The sequence below is a fragment of the Gobio gobio genome (genome assembly GCF_949357685.1).
Source record: "Gobio gobio genome assembly, chromosome: 1".
Lineage (NCBI taxonomy): Eukaryota > Metazoa > Chordata > Actinopteri > Cypriniformes > Gobionidae > Gobio > Gobio gobio.
Genome location: NC_137097.1, coordinates 60,027,277 through 60,048,776, shown reverse-complemented (window position 1 = coordinate 60,048,776; position 21,500 = coordinate 60,027,277). Strand labels below are relative to the sequence as shown.

Below are 21,500 nucleotides of genomic sequence, written 5' to 3'. Positions count from 1 at the left end.
GAATAGGAATTTATTTTGGATAACAAAACAACATAATGATAATGCTTATTAATAATAAAAAATAATAGTGATGATGGTATTATTTATTATTAATTATTATTTTTATGGTAATATAGAATTAAAATAATTATTATATTGTATGATAAAAGTAATGTTGTTGTTATTATACTTCTACCACATTATTATTATTATTATTATTATTATTATTATTATTATTGTTAATAGTAGTATTAGTTGTATACAAAATGTATGATTTATAACAAGTCATATATTTAAAAAAAAGTTATTTATTATTAGAGCTGTCAAAAGATTAATTGCGATTAATCGCATCCAAAATAAAAGTTTGTGTTTACATAATATATGTGTGTGTACTCTGTTAATTATTATTTATGTATAAATACACACACAAGCATGTATATATTTAAGAAAAAAATATTATTTTTATATATAAAACATTTATATTTATATATATATTATAGATTATATAAATGTATATACAGTATATACATGCAAATATTTCTTAAATATATACATGAATGTGTGTGTATTTATACATAAATAATAATTAACAGAGTACACACACATATATTATGTATAAACAAACTTTTATTTTGGATGCGATTAATCGTGATTAATCTTTTGACAGCCCTATTTATTATACTTTTACTACTTTATTATTATTTTGTTGTTAAAGTAATATAGTAGTAGTAATAGTATAATAATAGTATTTAATATATTTAATAATAATATTATTAACATTATAACAATAATTAAATTAGTTTTAATAGTTATAAAGTATAATTTATTATTAATATTATTATTGGTTGTAGTAGAAGTTGTATATTCTGATTTATAATTTTAAAAAAAAGTATAAATATAATACTATGTTATTGTTAAAAGGGATACTTTACCCAAAAATTAAAATTACTCTATGATTTACTCACCCTCAAGCAGAGATGGAAACTCAAGTCAGCGACTTGGACTCGAGGCGCACAAAAAAAAAGGACTTGCAACTTGACTTGGACTCGTGAACAACTGACTTGAGATTGACTTGGACCTCAGGGAATTGTGAACATCTCTGCCCTCAAGCCATCCTATAGGTGTATATGACATTCTTCTTTCAGACGAATAGAATCAGAGTTATATATATTTTTTTAATTCCTGGCTTATCCAAGCATTATAATGACAGTGAATGGCAGCCCAAAATTTGAAGCCCAAAAAAGTGCATCCATCCATTATAAAAGTAATCCGGTGGGTTAATCTTCAGCCTTCTGAAGTGAATTGATGGGATTGTGTAAGAAAAATATCCATATAAACTTTATAAAGTAAAATATCCAGCTTCCGCCAGACCACTGACATTTTTTAAATACAACTCTGATTGCATTCGTCTGAAAGAAGAATGTCATATACACCGAAGATGGCTTGACGGTGAGTAAATCATGGGATCATTTTCATTTTTGGGTGAACTATCCCTGAAAAAAGACGTAATCAGTATTCATCCTAAAAAAAAAATAGTTGGCTGATTTTTATTGTTCTACTACCATCCCATTCAAACTGCCTCATACTGCTCCATATGTGCGGCATCTTGAACTGAGAATGAGGGATCCTCTGAGAGAACCTCAAACCTGCTTGAAACAGCTGCTCCACTCCAGCTGCGTACCTCTGGGAGGAAACAGATTCCTGGATGAGTGAATCGGGGAACAGGGTGTAGCAGGGGCTCAGAGAGGGACATAGGGTACCTGTCAGAATGTTATGTGTGGGATTTTTTTTTTTTACAAAAAACACAAAACAAGCAGTACTGTTCAGGAAGAGAGAAAATTGCGATGTAATCTATAAAACCTGCTTATTTTCAATCAAAAGTTATATGATCTGCATTTCTATTAAAGTAACATTCCCCAACACTTATACAGACACGTACACTACCGTAAAGTGAGGGCAGTCATTTCTTTTTTTATTTAACTAGGATGCATTCATCAAAAGTGACCGTAAATACATTTATAATTTAACAAAAGATTTATGTTTCAAATAAATGCTGTTCTTTGAATCCTAAAAAATATATTAAGCATAAGTATCACGCACGCAGTTTTCAAAATTGATAGTACCAAGAAAGCACCAAACCATTTTAAAACATTAAAATAGAAATTATTTTAACTTTTAATAATATTTCACAAATACGACTCTTACTATTTTGGATCAAATAAATGCGGCCTTGGTGAGCAAAAGTGTACACGGCAGTGTAATTAAACAAGTACAGTAAGTTTGAAATAGATCTGTAACATTAATGCAGGGGGATTTTGGATCTTTGTAAAGCGTATGCGTCTCATTTCCAGGACCCAGAATGCAAACTTCCAGAACCCTCGCTGTGAGAACACTCCTCTGATCGGGAGAGAATCTCCTCCTCCATCTGTAAGTATTTGCACTCGTCCTCAGTGAATGACAACACACATGCACGCACACACACACACACACACTAACACACAAATCACAGAGTCATTTTGACAGCCTGAATGCTTAAATGCTCACCAATAATAGCACATTCTTAAGGTTTGCCTGTGTAAATCAATGATCTCCCCCACTTGTAATTCCATCACTGTACACAGCAAGTCATTACAAAGAGCCCTGAACTCTGTTCAAGTAAATGTCTTTATGGATGATTGAGTAAGTGAGAACTGACCACAGCAGACCTTTTAAGCCAACTGCTGTTTTAGGAACTTCTTGCTCGACCAATCTTACAAAACTGTAGATTTATAGCCATCGATCAATGTCGCATTGATTTTTCATGTGTGATGAAAAGGAGAAGAGAGATTATGAGCCAGCTGCCCACTTACCAACTCGAAACACTTCGATAAAGAAAGCGAGATGTCAACACGGTCACCTGTTGTTGGTGAAATCATGCTGTTATATTTGGCATTTACAGAAAAGGGGTGATTGATTTAAATGAGTGCCTCCGACATTTCACAGACCTTTCGTGTATTTTAACACCTTTCTTTGGAAGCTTCATATTGATTGGCTGCCAAAGTAAGAACTGGAGCGCAATGCAAATGTAAGAAAGCACCATGTACAGCACCATGTCTTGGATTATTGTAAATGCCTGCTCACATTTAGTCTAGAAGTAAAATAACCATCATGTTCACACAGAGCACATAACGTCTCTGCACTTACTCGTGATTTCTCTCAACATGGGGATGGGAGACCTGTCAGTCAGTACATTGGAAAATTTGAAAATGTCAGAGATTTTATTGTACATTTTAAAGTAGGGATGCACCGAATTCAGATTTTTGGGGTTCGGCCGAATACCGAATCCACTGGTTAAGATTCGGCCGAATCCGAAACCGAATTTCGAATCCTACTCCCATCCTCAGTCCATTATCACAGTAAACACATTATTGAAGTAAACCATGTCCACAGCAGTGTAGGGATGCTATTGACCGTTTAACCGTTAACTGAAAGTAAGAACTTTGACCGATTTAATATCAATTTAATGTTTTTTTGTTTTTTGATGCATGGTTAAGGAAAATATGCTGTAGCGTCATTTGTTCACTCACGGAGCGCGTCGACATGTGCAACCACAAACCAGATATATCTCACAAAATGAAGCAATGGAAAAGCGTACTGTGTGGGACCATTTCGACAGAAAAATACAGCAGCAGTACAAGCTCCTGACTGGTGGAAAGCAAATGAACGGCGTGCCGCTCTAGCGAGGCGTTATCTCTGTATTCCCGGGACATCAGTGCCATCTGAAGCCTTTCGTAGTGTGGTTTTGGTCAAGTTTACTAAAGTAAACATTGTCGTGTATGTTCTTCTCGCCGCTGTTTCCTGATGGTTTATAGAAAAATTACCCCGAGTCGTCCTCTGTCGTTTCCAAGAACAGCACAACAGAGAGTGCAGGGGGCCTGCGCGCTGTCATTGGAGGCTCGCGCGCTGCGGAGACAGAAGGATTGAGAGGGTGTTTTCTGCCGCCGGTTTAACTGTCAACAGGCTGCACTTCAGACTAACCCACATCACTTAGACACGTTACTTAAAGAACAAACAAACAAAAACATAAAACATACAAGGTGTGGATTGAGGTAGCCTAGGCCTTCTATTATTATTTGACAAAAAAAACACACACAAAAACGATTCCGGTTCTTCAAAGCTTAAAACAGATTCAGTGTATTTTCGTTACCAAGTTAAGATCGTCATCTTAATTTGTAATTATTTAAGTGAAAAATATTTAGTGTAGGCCTATTTATTTTATTAGGGCCCAAGCCCTGAAAGGGCGCAGAGCCCTATTGTTCTTCCTCAGATTATTAGGGCCCAAGCCCTGAAAGGGCGCAGAGCCCTATTGTTCTTCCTCAGATTATTCTTTGTTTTTTTTATTTTTTTTTTTTTATTTTTTTTTTCGACTTCTCGGGTACTTTTGGGGCACTTAACATGCTCGAAAACTCTTGAAACTTCGCACAGGCGTCGGAATGCGCGGCCATCAGAGCCGGGCTGAAGCTGGTACCCGGGCGTGGCAGGGGGGCTCGACAGCGCCCCCTTAAGTGGGGTCTGAAAACTTGGTCCATATATCAAACACACTTGCACGTACATGTATGAAACTCGGTACACATATAGACCTCATCGGGCCAAACAACTTTCGTGCTCATAGTTATGCGTCAGCCCAACAGGAAGTGAGCTATAATCGGTTGTTCGGAAAACCCATGCTCTGGAATTTAATATACTCCTCCGAGGCCATTGTTTCGATCATCGCCAAACTCGGTCAGCATGAAGAGAACATATCCAGGATGCTAAATTGCGAGCGGATTTTTGATATCTCAAATGGTGTGGCCGTGGCGATGCAACGAATTTATGGCGAGAAAAGGGAAACAGGAAGTGTGTTATAACTTGTGCAAACATTGACTGATTTGGATGAAACTTCAGCTGTGTGTTTGTTGTAAGAGGCCGATCACATGGATATGACTTTTGTGAGTCAAAGTTATAGCGCCACCAACTGGCAGCAGGAAGTGTGTCACTTTCAAAAATGCTTTGAATCACCATCTTATTTTCACCCCATTTACTTCAAACTTCATCAGTATAATGTGAAAACATGAGAGATAGAGACGTATGAAATGGATTCCTGAAATTTCAAATACTGTTGCCATGGCAACGTGTCAAAGTTTAATAATCTTTTGGCTGTTCTGAGGCTCTTAGCATGCTTGAAATTGCTTGAAACTGCTTGAAACTCAACACACACATCAGAGATGTCAGTCAGTACACATGGACAAAGCCTCAGAAACGGGCGGGGATGAGGGGCTCTCTAGCGCCACCTTTTGACAAAAGTGAAGGGCTTCGTTTCATCTACAATCACCAAACTCAGTATATATATTGACCTCATCGAGCCGGACAACTTTCTAATTTACAGTCATTAGCTCCGACCAACAGGAAGTCAGATATTTTGGTTTGAAGGTAAATTTTTGGTTAAATCGGGGTCTGAGTTTTTACGTTCTCCTCGTAGGCGTTTTATTCAATCTCCACCAAACTCGGTCAACATGAAACAAAGATACTGAAGATGCTAAAATGTGAACGGATATTGGATATCTCAAACGGTGTTTCCATGGCGAGGGATTAAATAAGGACAAAAAAGGGGAACAGAAATTCTCTGTCTGCTGCTCTCCCCTCAATGAACACAAGATGGCAGCATTGTATTAGTTTTGAAGCAGGATTAAAAAAAACTTGTTTCTCTCTCTCTCTCTCTCTCTCTTGTTTGTGATTTATGAGGACACAAATTTGTATAATGACATGGGTATTACACTGGTATTACAACGTGTATGTGTGTGTTTAAAAACATACTAAAACAATGTTTTATTAAAATGTAACCAAATAGCTTTAAAATAATCATACTATTTTTCAGATCAATATATTTATTTTATTTAATATATTTCTTCTGAATATTTATTCTCTGTCTGCCCTCCCCTCACTAAAGGGTGGCAGTGTTGTGTTATTTTTTAAACTCTCTTTCTGTGTGTGTGTGTGTGTGTGTGTGTGTGTGTGTGTGTGTGTGTGTGTGTGTGTGTGTGTGTGTGTGTGTGTGTGTGTGTGTGTGTGTGTGTGTGTGTGTGTGTGTGTGTGTGTGTGTGTGTGTGTGTGCAGGCCCGTCGCGACAAGGCAGGCAAACCAAGCAATTGCTTGGGGCCTCGAGCTGGCCTGGGGCCCCAAGACAGCGACAGGTTAAGAATAAAATGAAACGACAAACTGTGTGAGCGCCCCATTGATAGTCAATGCAGTAAAGTGCAATGACACTGCTATCGGGATCCCCCTTAAGGGGCCCCTCTCAGAAGTCGCTGACAGCAGCCAGCCAACCACGCGATCTCTGCTGCGGCAAAATACAAAATCTTCGGATTTTAAGCGGAATTTTATGCTTCAGGAAGCCAGAAAAGAAAATAGAGAAAGGAAGAGGAGGATAAGAAAAAACAAGATAGTGGTATGTGATAAATTACACTGGATAAAATAGCTCTACTTGTCTTGTACAAAAAAAGTGTAAGTTTGCAGCAGGTAGGCTAGCAAAAATATGTTTATGTTAGCTATCGTTACCTGCCTGACGGCAAATGCTGCTTGTAACGAACAGTTAGTGCAACTTTTTTTTCGAACAGACGGAATGACATGAGATTGCTATAGCTTTGTAATAGGTTTTGATGAAAGTGGCATAGCATGCTCTACTAACTATTATTTATGCTATGCATAAATAACCTGGAATAGTTAATATAGCATGCTATATTAACAATTATTATAAACATTATTTAACCAGAAAGAGGCAGAGGAACATGATTTTTTTCATAGCTTATCTTAATGTGCTAGTGTCGGGATATATACGGTAGTGACAGTTTATGCAAATATGACATTATTTTTATGAGTTACCAATAGATCTTGAACAATTACTTTATTCTGTGGCAATTTTTACACTGTTACATTTTGAAGTACAGTATCAGGACAACCCACATGTTTGACTGGTACTGTTTACATGTTTTACTGGTACTGCCCACGTTTTACTGGTACTGTTTATTAACTATTTAACAAGGTATTATAGTCATCGGTTGCAACTTTATAATAACCATCCAGATAATGTTTATAGACAGTTTACAAAACAACTAGTAACCCTTAAGTATTCCCAAAGTGTTAGGAATATCTGGTCCGTCTATCTATGTAAAAGTAATGTTTATAGATGTTTAAAAAATGGTTACTTAAAGGTTTAAAAAAAAATTAATGATACAGTGGTGTTTTTTGCAAATGTTTTCAAATTTTATGCACAGTATATGCAACAACAGTATTTGCACTGTAAACTTTTTTATTAATATAAAGTGTAGGTGAACTTAAACTGTATGGCTATGCTGGTATGCTGTGTGTGTGTGTGTGTGTGTGTGTGTGTGTGTGTGTGTGTGTGTGTGTGTGTGTGTGTGTGTCAGTGTCCTATCTGTGTGGATGCGTCTCATGTCAGCTAATCAAGGGACACTGACACACACACACACACACACACACACACACACACACACACACACACACTCGACGCATAGATAGACTCGCGTCAGTTTCCTGCTCACATCGAGTTCTCTTTTGCTCTTGAACAAACAATAACACAGAGGATTGTGAGTATTCTCATATTCGAGTCTTAAATTAGTTAAATAACGTCTTAAATGAACTTTAAAGAGTTGTGAGGAAATGAGATGCGCAGGACAGCGCGTGAGATCCGCGGTTGTTCTTAAAGTGACAGGAGCACTGATGATGCCTGTCATTAATGTTCATCAAAGAACAACGGGAACAGAGAAAATTGTAGCTTTAATGATGATTCATCTATATTTCATTTATTATTTATGCAGTTAAGGAAGGTTTGATAACTATTACATTTCTGTATAACAGGGAAGGCCATGGGTAAATATAACATTTATTATTTTGGTGATTTAGGTAAAATGGTTTAAAAAAAACACAGCAGAACCACAGCGCATCTGATATGACTGGCATAACGCTGGCGAAGTTAGGGACCGTCTGCAAAGTTACATACAACATTGAAACGTGTATAACGTTACCAAACTTCACTAGCATTTAAAGAGAATGACAGTCATAAAACTGACTGTAAAGTGTTCATCTAGGTGTCAGGTATGATGCACACATTTTGATATTTAATAAAATAAACTGTCAAATCATATGGAAATATGGATATGCATTATTTCACTTGGATACTGTTTGGGCTCTAACACAAAATATGCTTGATTTAAATGCATCGTAGCTGAACACTGATGAGAATATTTATTGAGAATATATTTACAGAGATAATATTAGAGATTATATTTACGACAAATTATTATTATTTATGCGTTATGCGTTGCTATTGACGACGGCCATTAAGTAAAGAAATCCCACAGAATCTAGCTTAAAAAAGTGCTTAGAGCTGCTTTAGTTATTTGTTGTTTGTTTAATTTCAAATATAAAACTTGTTGAAATGTTTTAAGTGTGTGCATCTGTTCTTTTTGAACACTTTCATCTTGTTTGAACAAAACCGTGATAATATTGATAACCGTGATAATTTGGGTCACTATAATCGTGATGTTAAATTTCCATACCGTTTCATCCCTACTTTAGTGTGAATAAGTAAAAAAGAACTACAAACACCTTGAATTAAATACTGGCCTTCTGGACTTACAAAATTTTGAGCAGGAAAATATAACTTTTATTTATTTTATCCTATGATATTAAAATTAATCTAGATTTAAATTACATCATGGGTGTGGCTTGTGGTGATAGTGGCACCAGTTGCTGCGGTAAATGTGGCATATTCGAGCGATTCTAAAATATTCTCCTGTTTAAATGCATATTGCCTGCCGTGCACAGTTAAGCTGATGCCACCGGCGTGGCGGTGCCACCGGCTTGGGCCCGTCATCGCTGCTCGCAGCTTTAATTCTTTGTTTTTTTTTTTTTTTTTTTTTTTTTTTTTTTTCGACTTCTCGGGTACTTTTGGGGCACTTAACATGCTCGAAAACTCTTGAAACTTCGCACGGGCGTCGGAATGCGCGGCCATCAGAGCCGGGCTGAAGCTGGTACCCGGGCGTGGCAGGGGGGCTCGACAGCGCCCCCTAAAGTGGGGTCTGAAAACTTGGTCCATATATCAAACACACTTGCACGTACATGTATGAAACTCGGTACACATATAGACCTCATCGGGCCGAACAACTTTCGTGCTCATAGTTATGTGTCAGCCCAACAGGAAGTGAGCTATAATCGGTTGTTCGGAAAACCCATGCTCTGGAATTTAATATACTCCTCCGAGGCCATTGTTTCGATCATCGCCAAACTCGGTCAGCATGAAGAGAACATATCCAGGATGCTAAATTGCGAGCGGATTTTTGATATCTCAAATGGTTTGGCCGTGGCGAAGCAACGAATTTATGGCGAGAAAAGGGAAACAGGAAGTGTGTTATAACGTCAGCAAACATTGACTGATTTGGATGAAACTTCAGCTGTGTGTTCGTTGTAAGAGGCCGATCACATGGATATGACTTTTGTGAGTCAAAGTTATAGCGCCACCAACTGGCAGCAGGAAGTGTGTCACTTTCAAAAATGCTTTGAATCACCATCTTATTTTCACCAGATTTATTTCAAACTTCATCAGTATAATGTGAAAACATGACAGATAGAGACGTATGAAATGGATTCCTGAAATTTCAAATACTGTTGCCATGGCAACGTGTCAAAGTTTAATAATCTTTTGGCTGTTCTGAGGCTCTTAGCATGCTTGAAATTGCTTGAAACTGCTTGAAACTCAACACACACACCAGAGATGTCAGTCAGTACACATGGGCAAAGCCTCAGAAACGGGCGGGGATGAGGGGCTCTCTAGCGCCACCTTTTGACAAAAGTGAAGGGCTTCGTTTCATCTACAATCACCAAACTCAGTATATATATTGACCTCATCGAGCCGGACAACTTTCTAATTTACAGTCATTAGCTCCGACCAACAGGAAGTCAGATATTTTGGTTTGAAGGTAAATTTTTGGTTAAATCGGGGTCTGAGTTTTTACGTTCTCCTCGTAGGCGATTTATTCAATCTCCACCAAACTCGGTCAACATGAAACAAAGATACTGAAGATGCTAAAATGTGAACGGATATTGGATATCTCAAACGGTGTTTCCATGGCAAGGGATTAAATAAGGACAAAAAAGGGGAACAGAAATTCTCTGTGTCTGCTGCTCTCCCCTCAATGAACACAAGATGGCAGCATTGTATTAGTTTTGAAGCAGGATAAAAAAAAACTTGTTTCTCTCTCTCTCTCTCTCTCTCTCTCTCTCTTGTTTGTGATTTATGAGGACACAAATTTGTATAATGACATGGGTATTACACTGGTATTACAACGTGTATGTGTGTGTGTTTAAAAACATACTAAAACAATGTTTTATTAAAATGTAACCAAATAGCTTTAAAATAATCATACTATTTTTCAGATCAATATATTTATTTTATTTAATATATTTCTTCTGAATATTTATTCTCTGTCTGCCCTCCCCTCACTAAAAGGTAGCAGTGTTGTTCTGAGGCTCTTAGCATGCTTGAAATTGCTTGAAACTGCTTGAAACTCAACACACACATCAGAGATGTCAGTCAGTACACATTGGCAAAGCCTCAGAAATGGGCGGGGATGAGGGGCTCTCTAGCGCCACCTTTTGACAAAAGTGGGGGGGTTAGTTTTATCTTCAGTCACCAAACTCGGTACATATATTGTTCTCTTCGAGCCGGACAACTTTCGAATTTACAGTCATTAGCTCCGACCAACAGGTAGTCAGATATTTTGGTTTGAAGATGAATATTTGTGTAATTCAGGGTCTGAGTTTTTACGTTCTCCTCGTAGGCGATTTATTCTCTGGTAATCCCTGATGTTGGGTGCTGCCCCTTTAAGGACGTTGTTCCGGTGAGCGCAAGTGATGTGATCGTGCAGGAAGAAGTGCAGGGAAAAACAAACTGAACTTGGAGAACTGAGTGAGAAAGCCATGTTGATCTCAAATGAAGATTTGAACATTTAACAATTCCAGCTAAAACTATTATCTTACATTATATTCCCAGCGTGGTGAGAAGTGTTATGTTGTTTAAGTGTTGTGATGGTTTGTGTATCACTATGAAGATCGCTATTTGCGATTAGCGCCTAAACGCCTAATGTTATATATTTGTTTTGTTTTAGACATTTACAGTTTGTATTGCCTGTAAAATATGTTGCATTTAGTTAAACAAAGTTTAATGCTTAGTACACAAAGCTGATGTTACAATGTTTTAGAAACGTATTTGGTGATGTGAACATTACTAGATAATAATTGTGAATTGTTTTGTGTTTGCAGTTTGACCACACACGCACACACATAAATGTGCACAAATACTCAACTAAAGTAAACTACAATAACAACGACCAAATGTGTACTGTGTGAGTTCTGCACAAGAGGAATAAAAGTAAAAAAAAAAAAAAAAATTCCAAATTAATGTTATCATTTCATGGGTAACACCTACGTTATGGGGACAAAATGTCCCCACAAAGATGGCAATATCCGAAATCCTCATCCTTGTGGGGACATTTTTAGGTCCCCATGAGGAAAACATCTTATAAATCAGACTAAGTGATGTTTTTTGAAAATGTAAAAATGCAGAATGTCTCCCTTGATGGGTAGGTTTAGGGGCAGGGGCAGTGTGTGTGTGTGTGTGTGTGTGTGTGTGTGTGTGTGTGTGTGTGTGTGTGTGTGTGTGTGTGTGTGTGTGTGTGTGTGTGTGTGTGTGTGTGTGTGTGTGTGTGTGTGTGTGTGTGTGTGTGTGTGTGTGTGTGTGTGTGTGTGTGTGTGTGTGTGTGTGTGTGTGTGTGTGTGTGTGTGTGTGTGTGTGTGTGATGGGTAGGTTTAGGGGCAGGGGCAGTGAAGGGGGATAGAATATACGGTATGTACGGTATTAAAACCATTACGCCTATGAAAGGTCCCCATAAAACATGAAAACCCAACGTGTGTGTGTGTGTGTGTGTGTGTGTGTGTGTGGACACCAACTGGCAGCAGGAAGTGTGTCACTTTCAAAAATGCTTTAATTCACTGTCTAGCTTTAAAAACATACTAAATAATGTTTTATTCAAAATGTAAAAATGCAGAATGTTTTCTGTGATGGTAGGTTTAGGAGTAGGGGTAGTGTAGGGGGATAGAATGTACAGTTTGTACAGTATAAAAACCATTAAGTCTATGCAATGTCCTCTGCCTTTCCTTCCCCTCCCCCCCTCACTCTCACTTTCTCTGTGTGTGTGTGTGTGTGTGTGTGTGTGTGTGTGTGTGTGTGTGTGTGTGTGTGTGTGTGTGTGTGTGTGTGTGTGTGTGTGTGTGTGTGTGTGTGTGTGTGTGTGTGAGAGACTTTCTCTCTTGATGATGTTAATTTACCTCTTGAACCTGGATGAATTTAAAATGAATATACTATTTTTCAGATCAATATATTTATTTATTATAAGGTTTTAAGAAAGGTTTTATTTACAACAGCATTCTGATGGTGTAAAGTTTAACTCATACATTTGTAGGCATAAATGTGGTGTATTCAGATTACTTTGATATAGTTATTTTACATTTATTTGTAAATAAATAAATTTTACATATTTGAAAGTGATCTATTTCATCCTATGACATTAAAAATCATCTACATTTAAATGACATCATGGGTGTGGCTTGTGGTGATAGTGGCATCAGCTGCTGCGGTAAATGTGACACATTCGAGCGATTAAAAAAAATTATCCTGTTTAAATGCATATTGCCTGCCATGCACAGTTAAGCTGATGCCACCGGGGTGGCGGTGCCACCGGCTTGGGCCCGTCATCGCTGCTCGCAGCTTTAATTCTTTTTATTTTTATTTTATCTGATCTATACGCGGCTTAAAATAAAAAAAAAATTTGGTTGCTGTCTGTAGATTCCTTCATGCAAAACTCATATTCTCTCGGATGTTTCATACGCAAATGTTTTAACAGCGGCTGTTGCTTAGGGTCCTTGCCACCACGAGACAAATCGGCATTGCAAATTGTTCAAGTAGCTCGACTTGAATCGCCTTCTTTTGACTTAAATTAGCATACTGCCACGTTTTCTGTTCATGAGTTCCATTTTCACTTTCAACGGCGGCGTCATTACGTTCGACCAGCGGAGCGCGCGTAATGCAAACCTAGGGTTCGGTTCGGTGGGAAAAAATTCTGAGGTTCGGCAGAAACCGAACCCCGTCAAAAAGCCCAATATTCGGCCGAATCCTGGATTCGGTGCTTCCCTATTTTAAAGTAATGTGTTACTTTACTAGTTACTTGAAAAAAGTAATCTTGTAATGCGTTACCCCAAACACTGTCCAATTATGACAATATTTTGATTCTTAGGTGTTACTTTTTACTGTTGTTCCGCAAATCTTCATGTGTGAAATCCAGTCATTTCAATAGAAATCCACACGAATTTTGAGGGCGAAAGATTTCCCTGTGCACAATTGCACATTTTGCAACCGGTTCAAGTTGTTGACAGATTTGCAATGCTGGCAAACAGAACACTATTCACTAAAGAGAATGGACTATTTTGTATGTAACATTTCGCTGAAATTTCACTAACAAGAACCAATATGCCAATAAAAGTGCGTTTATATTAAGAGTCATGCATCCCACTGGATGAGAATCTGCTTTTATGAGAAACTCGATTTTCATATAAAAGACTTCTATCGGTATGCTTATCTGATTAGTGTCTATTATTAAAATAGATATAACTTCTGGGTGAGTGCCAATGTTTTTTGTTGTTGTTGTTGTTTTTTCACTAACAATTATTGCTCCTTTTAAAATTGGCCAAATAAAATATACATTTCATTTTCATATCATACTCACTTTGTAGTTTACTGGTAGTGTAGGCGAGCTACAGATTATCTGGACTTGCTGATGTAAGTTATTTCCACTCACACCGTGTACCTGTGTCCCTCCTCACACCTTTGTGGCTGGTCTTGTGTCCTCTAGACCCCTGCGTGATGGTTTGTGTGTGTTGGGAGTTTGTGTGTTACGTGTTTCTTGTAGCTGGAGATGGAGTCAGTGGTGTCTATCTGCTCTACACTTTCTTGTCGTTTTCTTTTCTGCAAATCCACACAGTTGTATTTGACATCCACGGACAGTAACAGCCATCACAGCTGGCAGTTAAAGCCATCGGAGAGTTCCCGCTCGTTTTGGTAACAGCCTCAGCTATTCCAACAGGTACTCAAATACCCCACTCCCACTTATTGGCCCAAATCCCTCCCTACAAAAACAAGAAAACAACAGCGTGATTCCTCCCCAAACCACCTTCACCCTGACTCAAGCAAGCAGCCCTCGCCCCTGGTGTTTTTGTCTTGTCCTGGTCTTGTCATCTGTGGGGCAGCATGTTCTCCCTTCACCAGTATTACCTCTTCGCGTTTCTGACATAGAATCCAATTTCCAAGGACACAGAGAGGGATAACTGCATTAACAGACATTAAGGGAGAGAACAGCTTTTTAATTTAGTTTAGCTAATGATTAGCATCCTAAAGGTGCATTCACACTGAGCGTTATTAAATTGTTGGAGGTCACTGAGCATATTACAGTGGTAATAGTTTCTAGTCTCGTTTGAATAAATTTGAGCTTGTCTGCTTTATAATGGTCCCTGACAGTCATGTTGCTAGAAATAAGCACTGTTTAAAGTCAGCATGACATGGAAGCTGCAATGGTCTTTTCTTCCATAGTGTGACTTATATCAGAGTGAAGAGGTTTCTAAACAAGAAAAACTGTAGGACGGGATTTGCTTTTGTCCATGGGGAATTGATTGGATGGTTCTGGTTTGCTATTGGTCGATCTCGTGTGAGTGACAGGTTGTCCCGCCCTCAGTTATTTTGATTAAATATTACGAGGGCACTTGATTAAAAGAAATGTGCAAACATAAATAATGTACAATATGTACTGTAATAATCCCTTATATAAGAATGGTCAATTTTGATTTCATGGTAACTTTAAATGATCATGAAACCTGTTTTAGCATTGGCCGTTCACACCTTAGATTTGAAAAAATACTTAAAGTGGAAAGTGGAAAACTGGGGACAACAACCAATAAAACAGACCTACAACACTCAGTACACAGAATAATGAATATTCAAACTTTCTAACTTTCCAGAGATATTGGTCTGTATAACAAATGATTGACGACTTGTCGCTTTATTGCAAATCTCTTTCAGTGTGAAGTCTTGGAACGAAAGTAACTTCCTGTAGCTCGATAGATTGCAACAGTAGGCATGTCATGTTTTGTGTAGCAGTTATCCCTTCATGTTTGATTAATACTTTTTATCTTTAAAAAGTAAATATTCAGTATTCCCCTTAGGGATGCATTAATACTGAAGTTTTAACTAAGAGCTGTCAGCTCCAGTCACTGCACTGTTGATGATCAGTGTACATTGGATTTGAATGTACAGATTTGGACAGGCTTTTCGTTCATTTAGAAACAAACTTCACTGAGTGATCCGTGGTGATTTCCAACTGAGGCAATATTTTGATAACTCTGTATTAAGTTTAAACAAGGCACTTGTTATAGGCCAGGGCTTTTCCAACTTTTAGATCCCACGGTCCCCCAAATATGAACATCCTAGTGTGAGGGGACCCGGTCCTGAAAATTAAGACATCTGTCTTTTATAACACCAGATTAATAAAATTAAATAAAATTATATATCTAACATTAGTTTCTATTAAGTTACTTTATTACATATCTTCTCTACTCACTATAAGAATGTACTGTTAATTGCATAATTTATTTATTTGAATCCAATTTTTGTTCATTTATATTAATCGTTAATAAAAAAAAATTACATCTTATATGTGAATTCAACATTTAAATAACTTATTTATTTATCTTAATTGAATGAATTTTTAACAAATTTAACATAATTTTTAAATAAATATGCAGACTTTTAGAGAAAAAAAACACATTTTTAAATAAATAAATATACATATATATATTTAATTATTTATTTATTTATTTATTTAATAATTTAGTTATTATTATTATTATTATTATTATTATTATTATATTCACAGTTTTACTGGCTTTTCCACATATATTTATTTTAATCTCATTTATTTATTTATTTATTTACTTTTACATTTTTATCATATGTCAGTTTACCATTCAATCATTTATTTATTTATTTTAATCTCATTTATTTACTCAATTTTATACTTACTTTTCTCTACACTTTTAAGCAAATTTATAAATAAGAAATTAAGCAAATGTATTGATTTACTTATTTATTTTTGTGCATGTTTTATTTGTTAACTTAACATTAAATTACTCATTTATTCATTTTAATCATATTTATTTATTTACATTTTTTCATGTTTTTTTCTCTAGACTTTTTTCCCCGGACCCCAGTTTTTAAAACCCCTGTTATAGGCAGACAGAGTACATTCATGCCACATTTAAAGACTTATAATGAAATGATCTTAAGGGAAGCAAAAGGGGATTTAAATTAGTATTGTGTCGTTTTACAACAAAGTATAAATGAATATGTCCCTTAATTTTTGTTTATCAAGTCACATTAGTTGTATGTTATGTTTAAGAAAAGTTGAAGACAGTATTTATAGTGTAGTTTGACTGCTTACTGTTTTATTAGAATGAACGGTTCAAATTTGCAATTTTGCCTTTTCATTTACAAAAAAAAATACTAACTGCACTTAATAATATTGCATCTACAAGGCTGTCTAAATGATTCTAGGTGTGCTGTGGCAGTTTTATTTTAATTTTTTTATTAATTTTATCAATATATTATATATGATTTTTGTTTTATTTTATTTTATTATTATTATTATTTAGCACTTTACACCTGTTATTAACATCCCCATGGGTGATTCACTCAAAAGTCATTGCCCCAAAACAAGGATATCAAATCTTTCACGGTACGACTCTGGGGGTAAATGGCAATCAAACCATAACTTTTGGAAAACATGCATTATACATTATAAATGCACAAAATACTGTATCGGGACCATTTTTGTTATAAGCTGATATTACAGATTTTTTATAGTTTGTTGCAGAGGTGGACAGTAGTGAAGTATTTTTAGTTTCTACTCAAGTTCATATTTCAAGTATATGTGCTTTATCACCGTTTTTCTTTGGTACACTTTTACTTCGCTACATTCCAAAGCATACTTTTTACTGCACTACATTTCATAAATTAGAGGGGTTTTTTTTACCTTCAATACTTAATTACATAAAAAATTTAATACTTTCTTACTTGTACTCAAGTAAAACTTTGAATTACTTTTACTTGAGTAAAAGTAAGAAAGTACTACATTTTTAATGTAATTAAGTATTAAATGATATTCAATATGGAACGTAGTGCAGTAAAAAATTACAATATTATGTTTTGGAATGTTGTGAAGTAAAAGTTTTCCAAAGAAGAACACTGATAAAAAAAAAAAAAACTACTTGGAAAGTAAAAATACTTCACTACTGTCCACCTCTGGTTTGTTGGGATCAATATAGGTGTGCCAATGTCTTTTACACATTTAGATTACCAGTCAATCTTTAAAATCACTTGTAATTCAATAACACTGTTAAATGTCAGTTTTTAGCGACTCTCAGAATGAGAATCCATTTTTCATTCTGCACATTTTAATTTTAGTATAAGTATTATTTTAGTATAATTTCATATCAGTACATCCCTAATATACATGCAGGAAATTCAACACCTTCCTATTGGTATTAATACCAGGTGTAAACAGCATCTTGGAGCCACTGTGACAGGCATGTTCTTGCACTATATACAGCCTGTTATTTGTGTAAAAGCCAAATCCGGTCTGAAATCTACATGGTTTTGACTGTCTTTTTCTCTCAATGTTTGTCTCCCTCCAGTACACATCCAGCATGAGGGCCAAGTACCTGGCGAACGCCCGACCCGACCCCAACAGCAGCTCCGCAGCAAACTAGAGGAACACCGTCTCCTTTCCCTTCAGTCTAAAGCTACCCCTCATCCACGTCTTGTTCCCACAGCCCAGACAAGTTTCACCCCAGGCCTACCCATTTAGCCATGTTGATCTCTGATGCGTGCTCTCCAACCCAAAAGATAAAGGATGTCCTTGCTTCATGTAAATACTGCTGTCAGAGGAATGTTCCAGAGGCCTCTTGTGCCGTTTCCGGTTGGCTGGTTCAGTTCAGGCAGCTAGTTCAGCATGCCGGCAGCAGAGGGTTACTCTCAGCCCTGAGTGTTTGTGTGTGTGTGTGTGTGTGTGTGTGTGTGTGTGAGCGTCTGTAACGAGTATGAACTGCATTACGCACAGATGCATTGAATGACATGTGTGTTTGTGTTGATCCATGCTGCCCTTGCTAAATTGTGGTGCTCTTGCCAGAGGTTCAGAAAGGTCTAGAACTGAAGAACTGGACAGGGTTTAATGCCCATAACCCTACATTCCTGTGTGGCCTCTGTCCTCTGGTCATTTGAAGTAATGTGACCTCCATTTCCAGGACCTACTGCCACGTCCAACTCTACAGTTTACATCAGTGGCATATACTGTAATGTAGCTGAACCAATCTAATCTTAATAGCGTGAGAATCTCTTGAGCATTGAGCATTTCCCCAGAACTCTTGTTTTGACCTTGGATAGCCGTTTTTAAGTTGACAAAGTGGGACGATAGCTATTTTAGTGCTCTACGCAAGTACAGAAATGCAATCGTGGATGCCTAGTTAGTTTCAAATCTGTTGATGTATTGCGCTAACCTTCATACTCAAGGGGGCGATAGAGAGCCAAGGATGTTTCCTAAACTGCCTCCTATATACTCATTCACTTTTAACTGCTAATATACTCCACTAATGTAGTCCACTTGAAGGAGTGAATGAAAATGTATGACAATTAGACACCGGAAGGGCTGAGGACGCCATCTTCTGTGGAGACGCCGAAATTAATTTAGCACGACGCTCATTGTGCTTTGGTATTCTCTAGTGGCTAGCCGTTGAGTGTACATCGTTTGCAGTGCGTTATGCGATGGAATGAGTGTACTCGATAATGTTCAGATGTTCGGACACAGCCCAGTTTCTCTTTAAAACGTTGCTGTCATGACTGTAACGGACACAAGATGATTTGAAATCAGATAAAAACTAATCCTCACATTAGCTAACTTTAGTTACGTTACTAATTGCAGTATGACACACAAAATCAAGCTAGCTTTTGCGTTTCTGTACTTGTGTATAGTATGTTTCCGGCTTAAATCTGTAGCGTATGCTGGTTGTGAGAAGAATGGATTCTTTCATCTCATTTACAGGCTTGAGTTTTTGGTGAGAAGTTATGATTTGTAGATGCTGTGTAGCTATTGAAATCCTAGTTGGGGTTTTGTTTTTCTCAATACACGTGGACGGCATTAAACAAACTACTCATTTAACTGGGCTATATCCACTGCCATTGCTGGAAAACCTGGAAAAACGGCGCCAGACAAACTAGCCTAACAAAGAGGAAATTGAGAAAAACAATCTTCAGATTGTTGACCAAACCCTGATGATCTGGATTTTGACCAAACGCTGATGATCTGGACAACCTCAAAGTGCATTTGCCTCCAAGTACTTTCCACTCCATTCAATCTGAATTCAGCGAAAATCTAAAATTGCTTTGTCTGATGCTGGGGACCGTATCTGAACATTACATTTGTCCTAATACTGTACAAACATGGAGACACTGGGACCAGCTCAGACGATTTGTCATCGTTTATCAGTTCTAGGCAAGAGGCCGGGAGGAGTTCATTATACTGTACACAATGGAAACTGAACATTTGAACCTTAATTTTGCTAATCAGTTCGAGTCCTCAGGGAGGGGGACACCAATATGTCAGGAAGTGAAGTCATCAGTGGCCTGTCTTTTCTTTTTTGTTTTCAAAGAAACAGAAGAATGGCCTCAAGCCTCTGTAACTTGGGCTGTAATTCAGTGTGACTTTCAAAAGCCCACAGTTTCCTGGGCTTGTTGCTTCTCTACCACAAATTGCTTTCATTCCCAGAGTTGAGAGGAAACTTGCCATCCCTGAAGAAGACATAAAAGTGATGTGCTGTCAAACTGAATATTTTCCCCTTGATGAGAGCACAGACACACAGGAGACGCGGCCAACAGTTGGCATCTGATCAGGGTGAACTCCCTTTCTCCTCAAAAGACCTCTCTCTGATGTTATAGACTATAGAGTCTAGTGTGAGCATGTCCCCACTCTGGACCTCATGTAAGGGTGCCAATGTTCTCATACCATGGACATCATCTGTCTCACCTTCACACACACCTCAGGACCACCTCGTTCCCGCATACTGCCAACGTCTGAATTTCAGGACACCTAGTCCATGTCATGTCCTTACCACATATTCAGGGCTCAGCAATGAGACGTTTTTATTAGTCCCAACATCTTCACCTGCTCCACCAAAAAAACGATGTATTATGCACTTGTGCCAGAAAGAGAATGAAGGTGTGTATATTCCATTTTTTTTCATTAATATATATTTACATTTTAATTTTTTTTTGATTTTATCTCAATGAAAGCTCTAAATTCATAATGATAAATTGAAGTGTCATACTGACCCCGATCGAGTGGGTCGTTCTCATTGTTGAGCCCTGATTTTCCATCTCATAGAAAGTTGTGTGGGCACTGCATGCTTGCATGCTCTGTAAATGCGGACGTGGGACTTAAAACAAATGCCAATGTGACAAAGTTGCTCAGAGACTCCCAGACTTTGATGAAAACAAGAACTTCATGGTGAATAGAATTAAAGGGATGTATTAGTTATAAACAAACAGCTCATTATTTGACCATGTGAGTGTGTTTGTTTTTTTGTTTTAGTTTTTTTTTTGGCTTCTCAAAGCATGGTCATCTTATAAATGTGGAGTGGAACCATGTTGTGTGCTACTGACGCTTACATTGGCTTCTCGGTTGATGCTTTTCTTTTTTTTTGATCAATGACGAGGTCTGGATGTCCTCGACTGTGCCAATAACCAACAGCTTTGTACCTTCCTTGAATCTCTTAATGTTTTTCATCCTTGAAGTGGACTTTTTCTCTCATGAGCTCTGTGTGGCCTGAGCAACCAAATGAGACACCTGTGAACATGAGCCTGACGTTGTGGGAGTATTTTTATTTTTCACTGTAAATGACCACGTTTGTGATGATGCGATCTCTGTTTTTGTCGTCATTTACTCCTCGGTAATGTCAAACTGCAAAAATAATGTATATACAGGACATTAAACAAATGATTGCAAGAAAACGGCCCATTAAGGACATGCAATTGTTATATCATAGTGCAAACAGATAATTTTTACTTCATCTTTTTATTTGGAATTCTTAGTCTGGCATATTTTTTTAGACATATTAGCAAGCACAAGATATTTTGTCTCTTTCATGCGAATAAATGATTTTCGTCTTTTATCGAGATGTTTTTATATGACTGTAGGATGACCTTTTTGAGTTACTAAAATATTGTAAATGTTTTATTGAGCTTGAACTTTCAGATTAAACCTAACATTAACTGA

The 21,500-nt window shown here is 37.2% G+C and overlaps 1 protein-coding gene across 3 annotated transcripts in view; it reads left to right on the top strand.

Moving 5' to 3' along the window:
* Nucleotides 1-21,500, top strand: part of ttyh3a (tweety family member 3a) — an 82,855-nt gene extending 61,355 nt beyond the window's left edge. The window contains exons 13-15 of one of the 3 annotated variants that reach the window (XR_013817215.1): nt 2,331-2,406; nt 17,869-20,329; nt 20,589-21,500. Coding sequence is in view for 2 of the 3 variants with exons in the window: in XM_079825608.1 (XP_079681734.1) it covers nt 2,331-2,406; nt 10,854-10,967 (190 nt within the window). In the remaining variant the exon portion in view is untranslated. Of the gene's footprint in view, nt 1-2,330; nt 2,407-10,853; nt 11,446-17,868 lie in introns of those variants that run through there. The other 2 variants (XM_079825609.1, XM_079825608.1) reach the window with 2 other exon arrangements.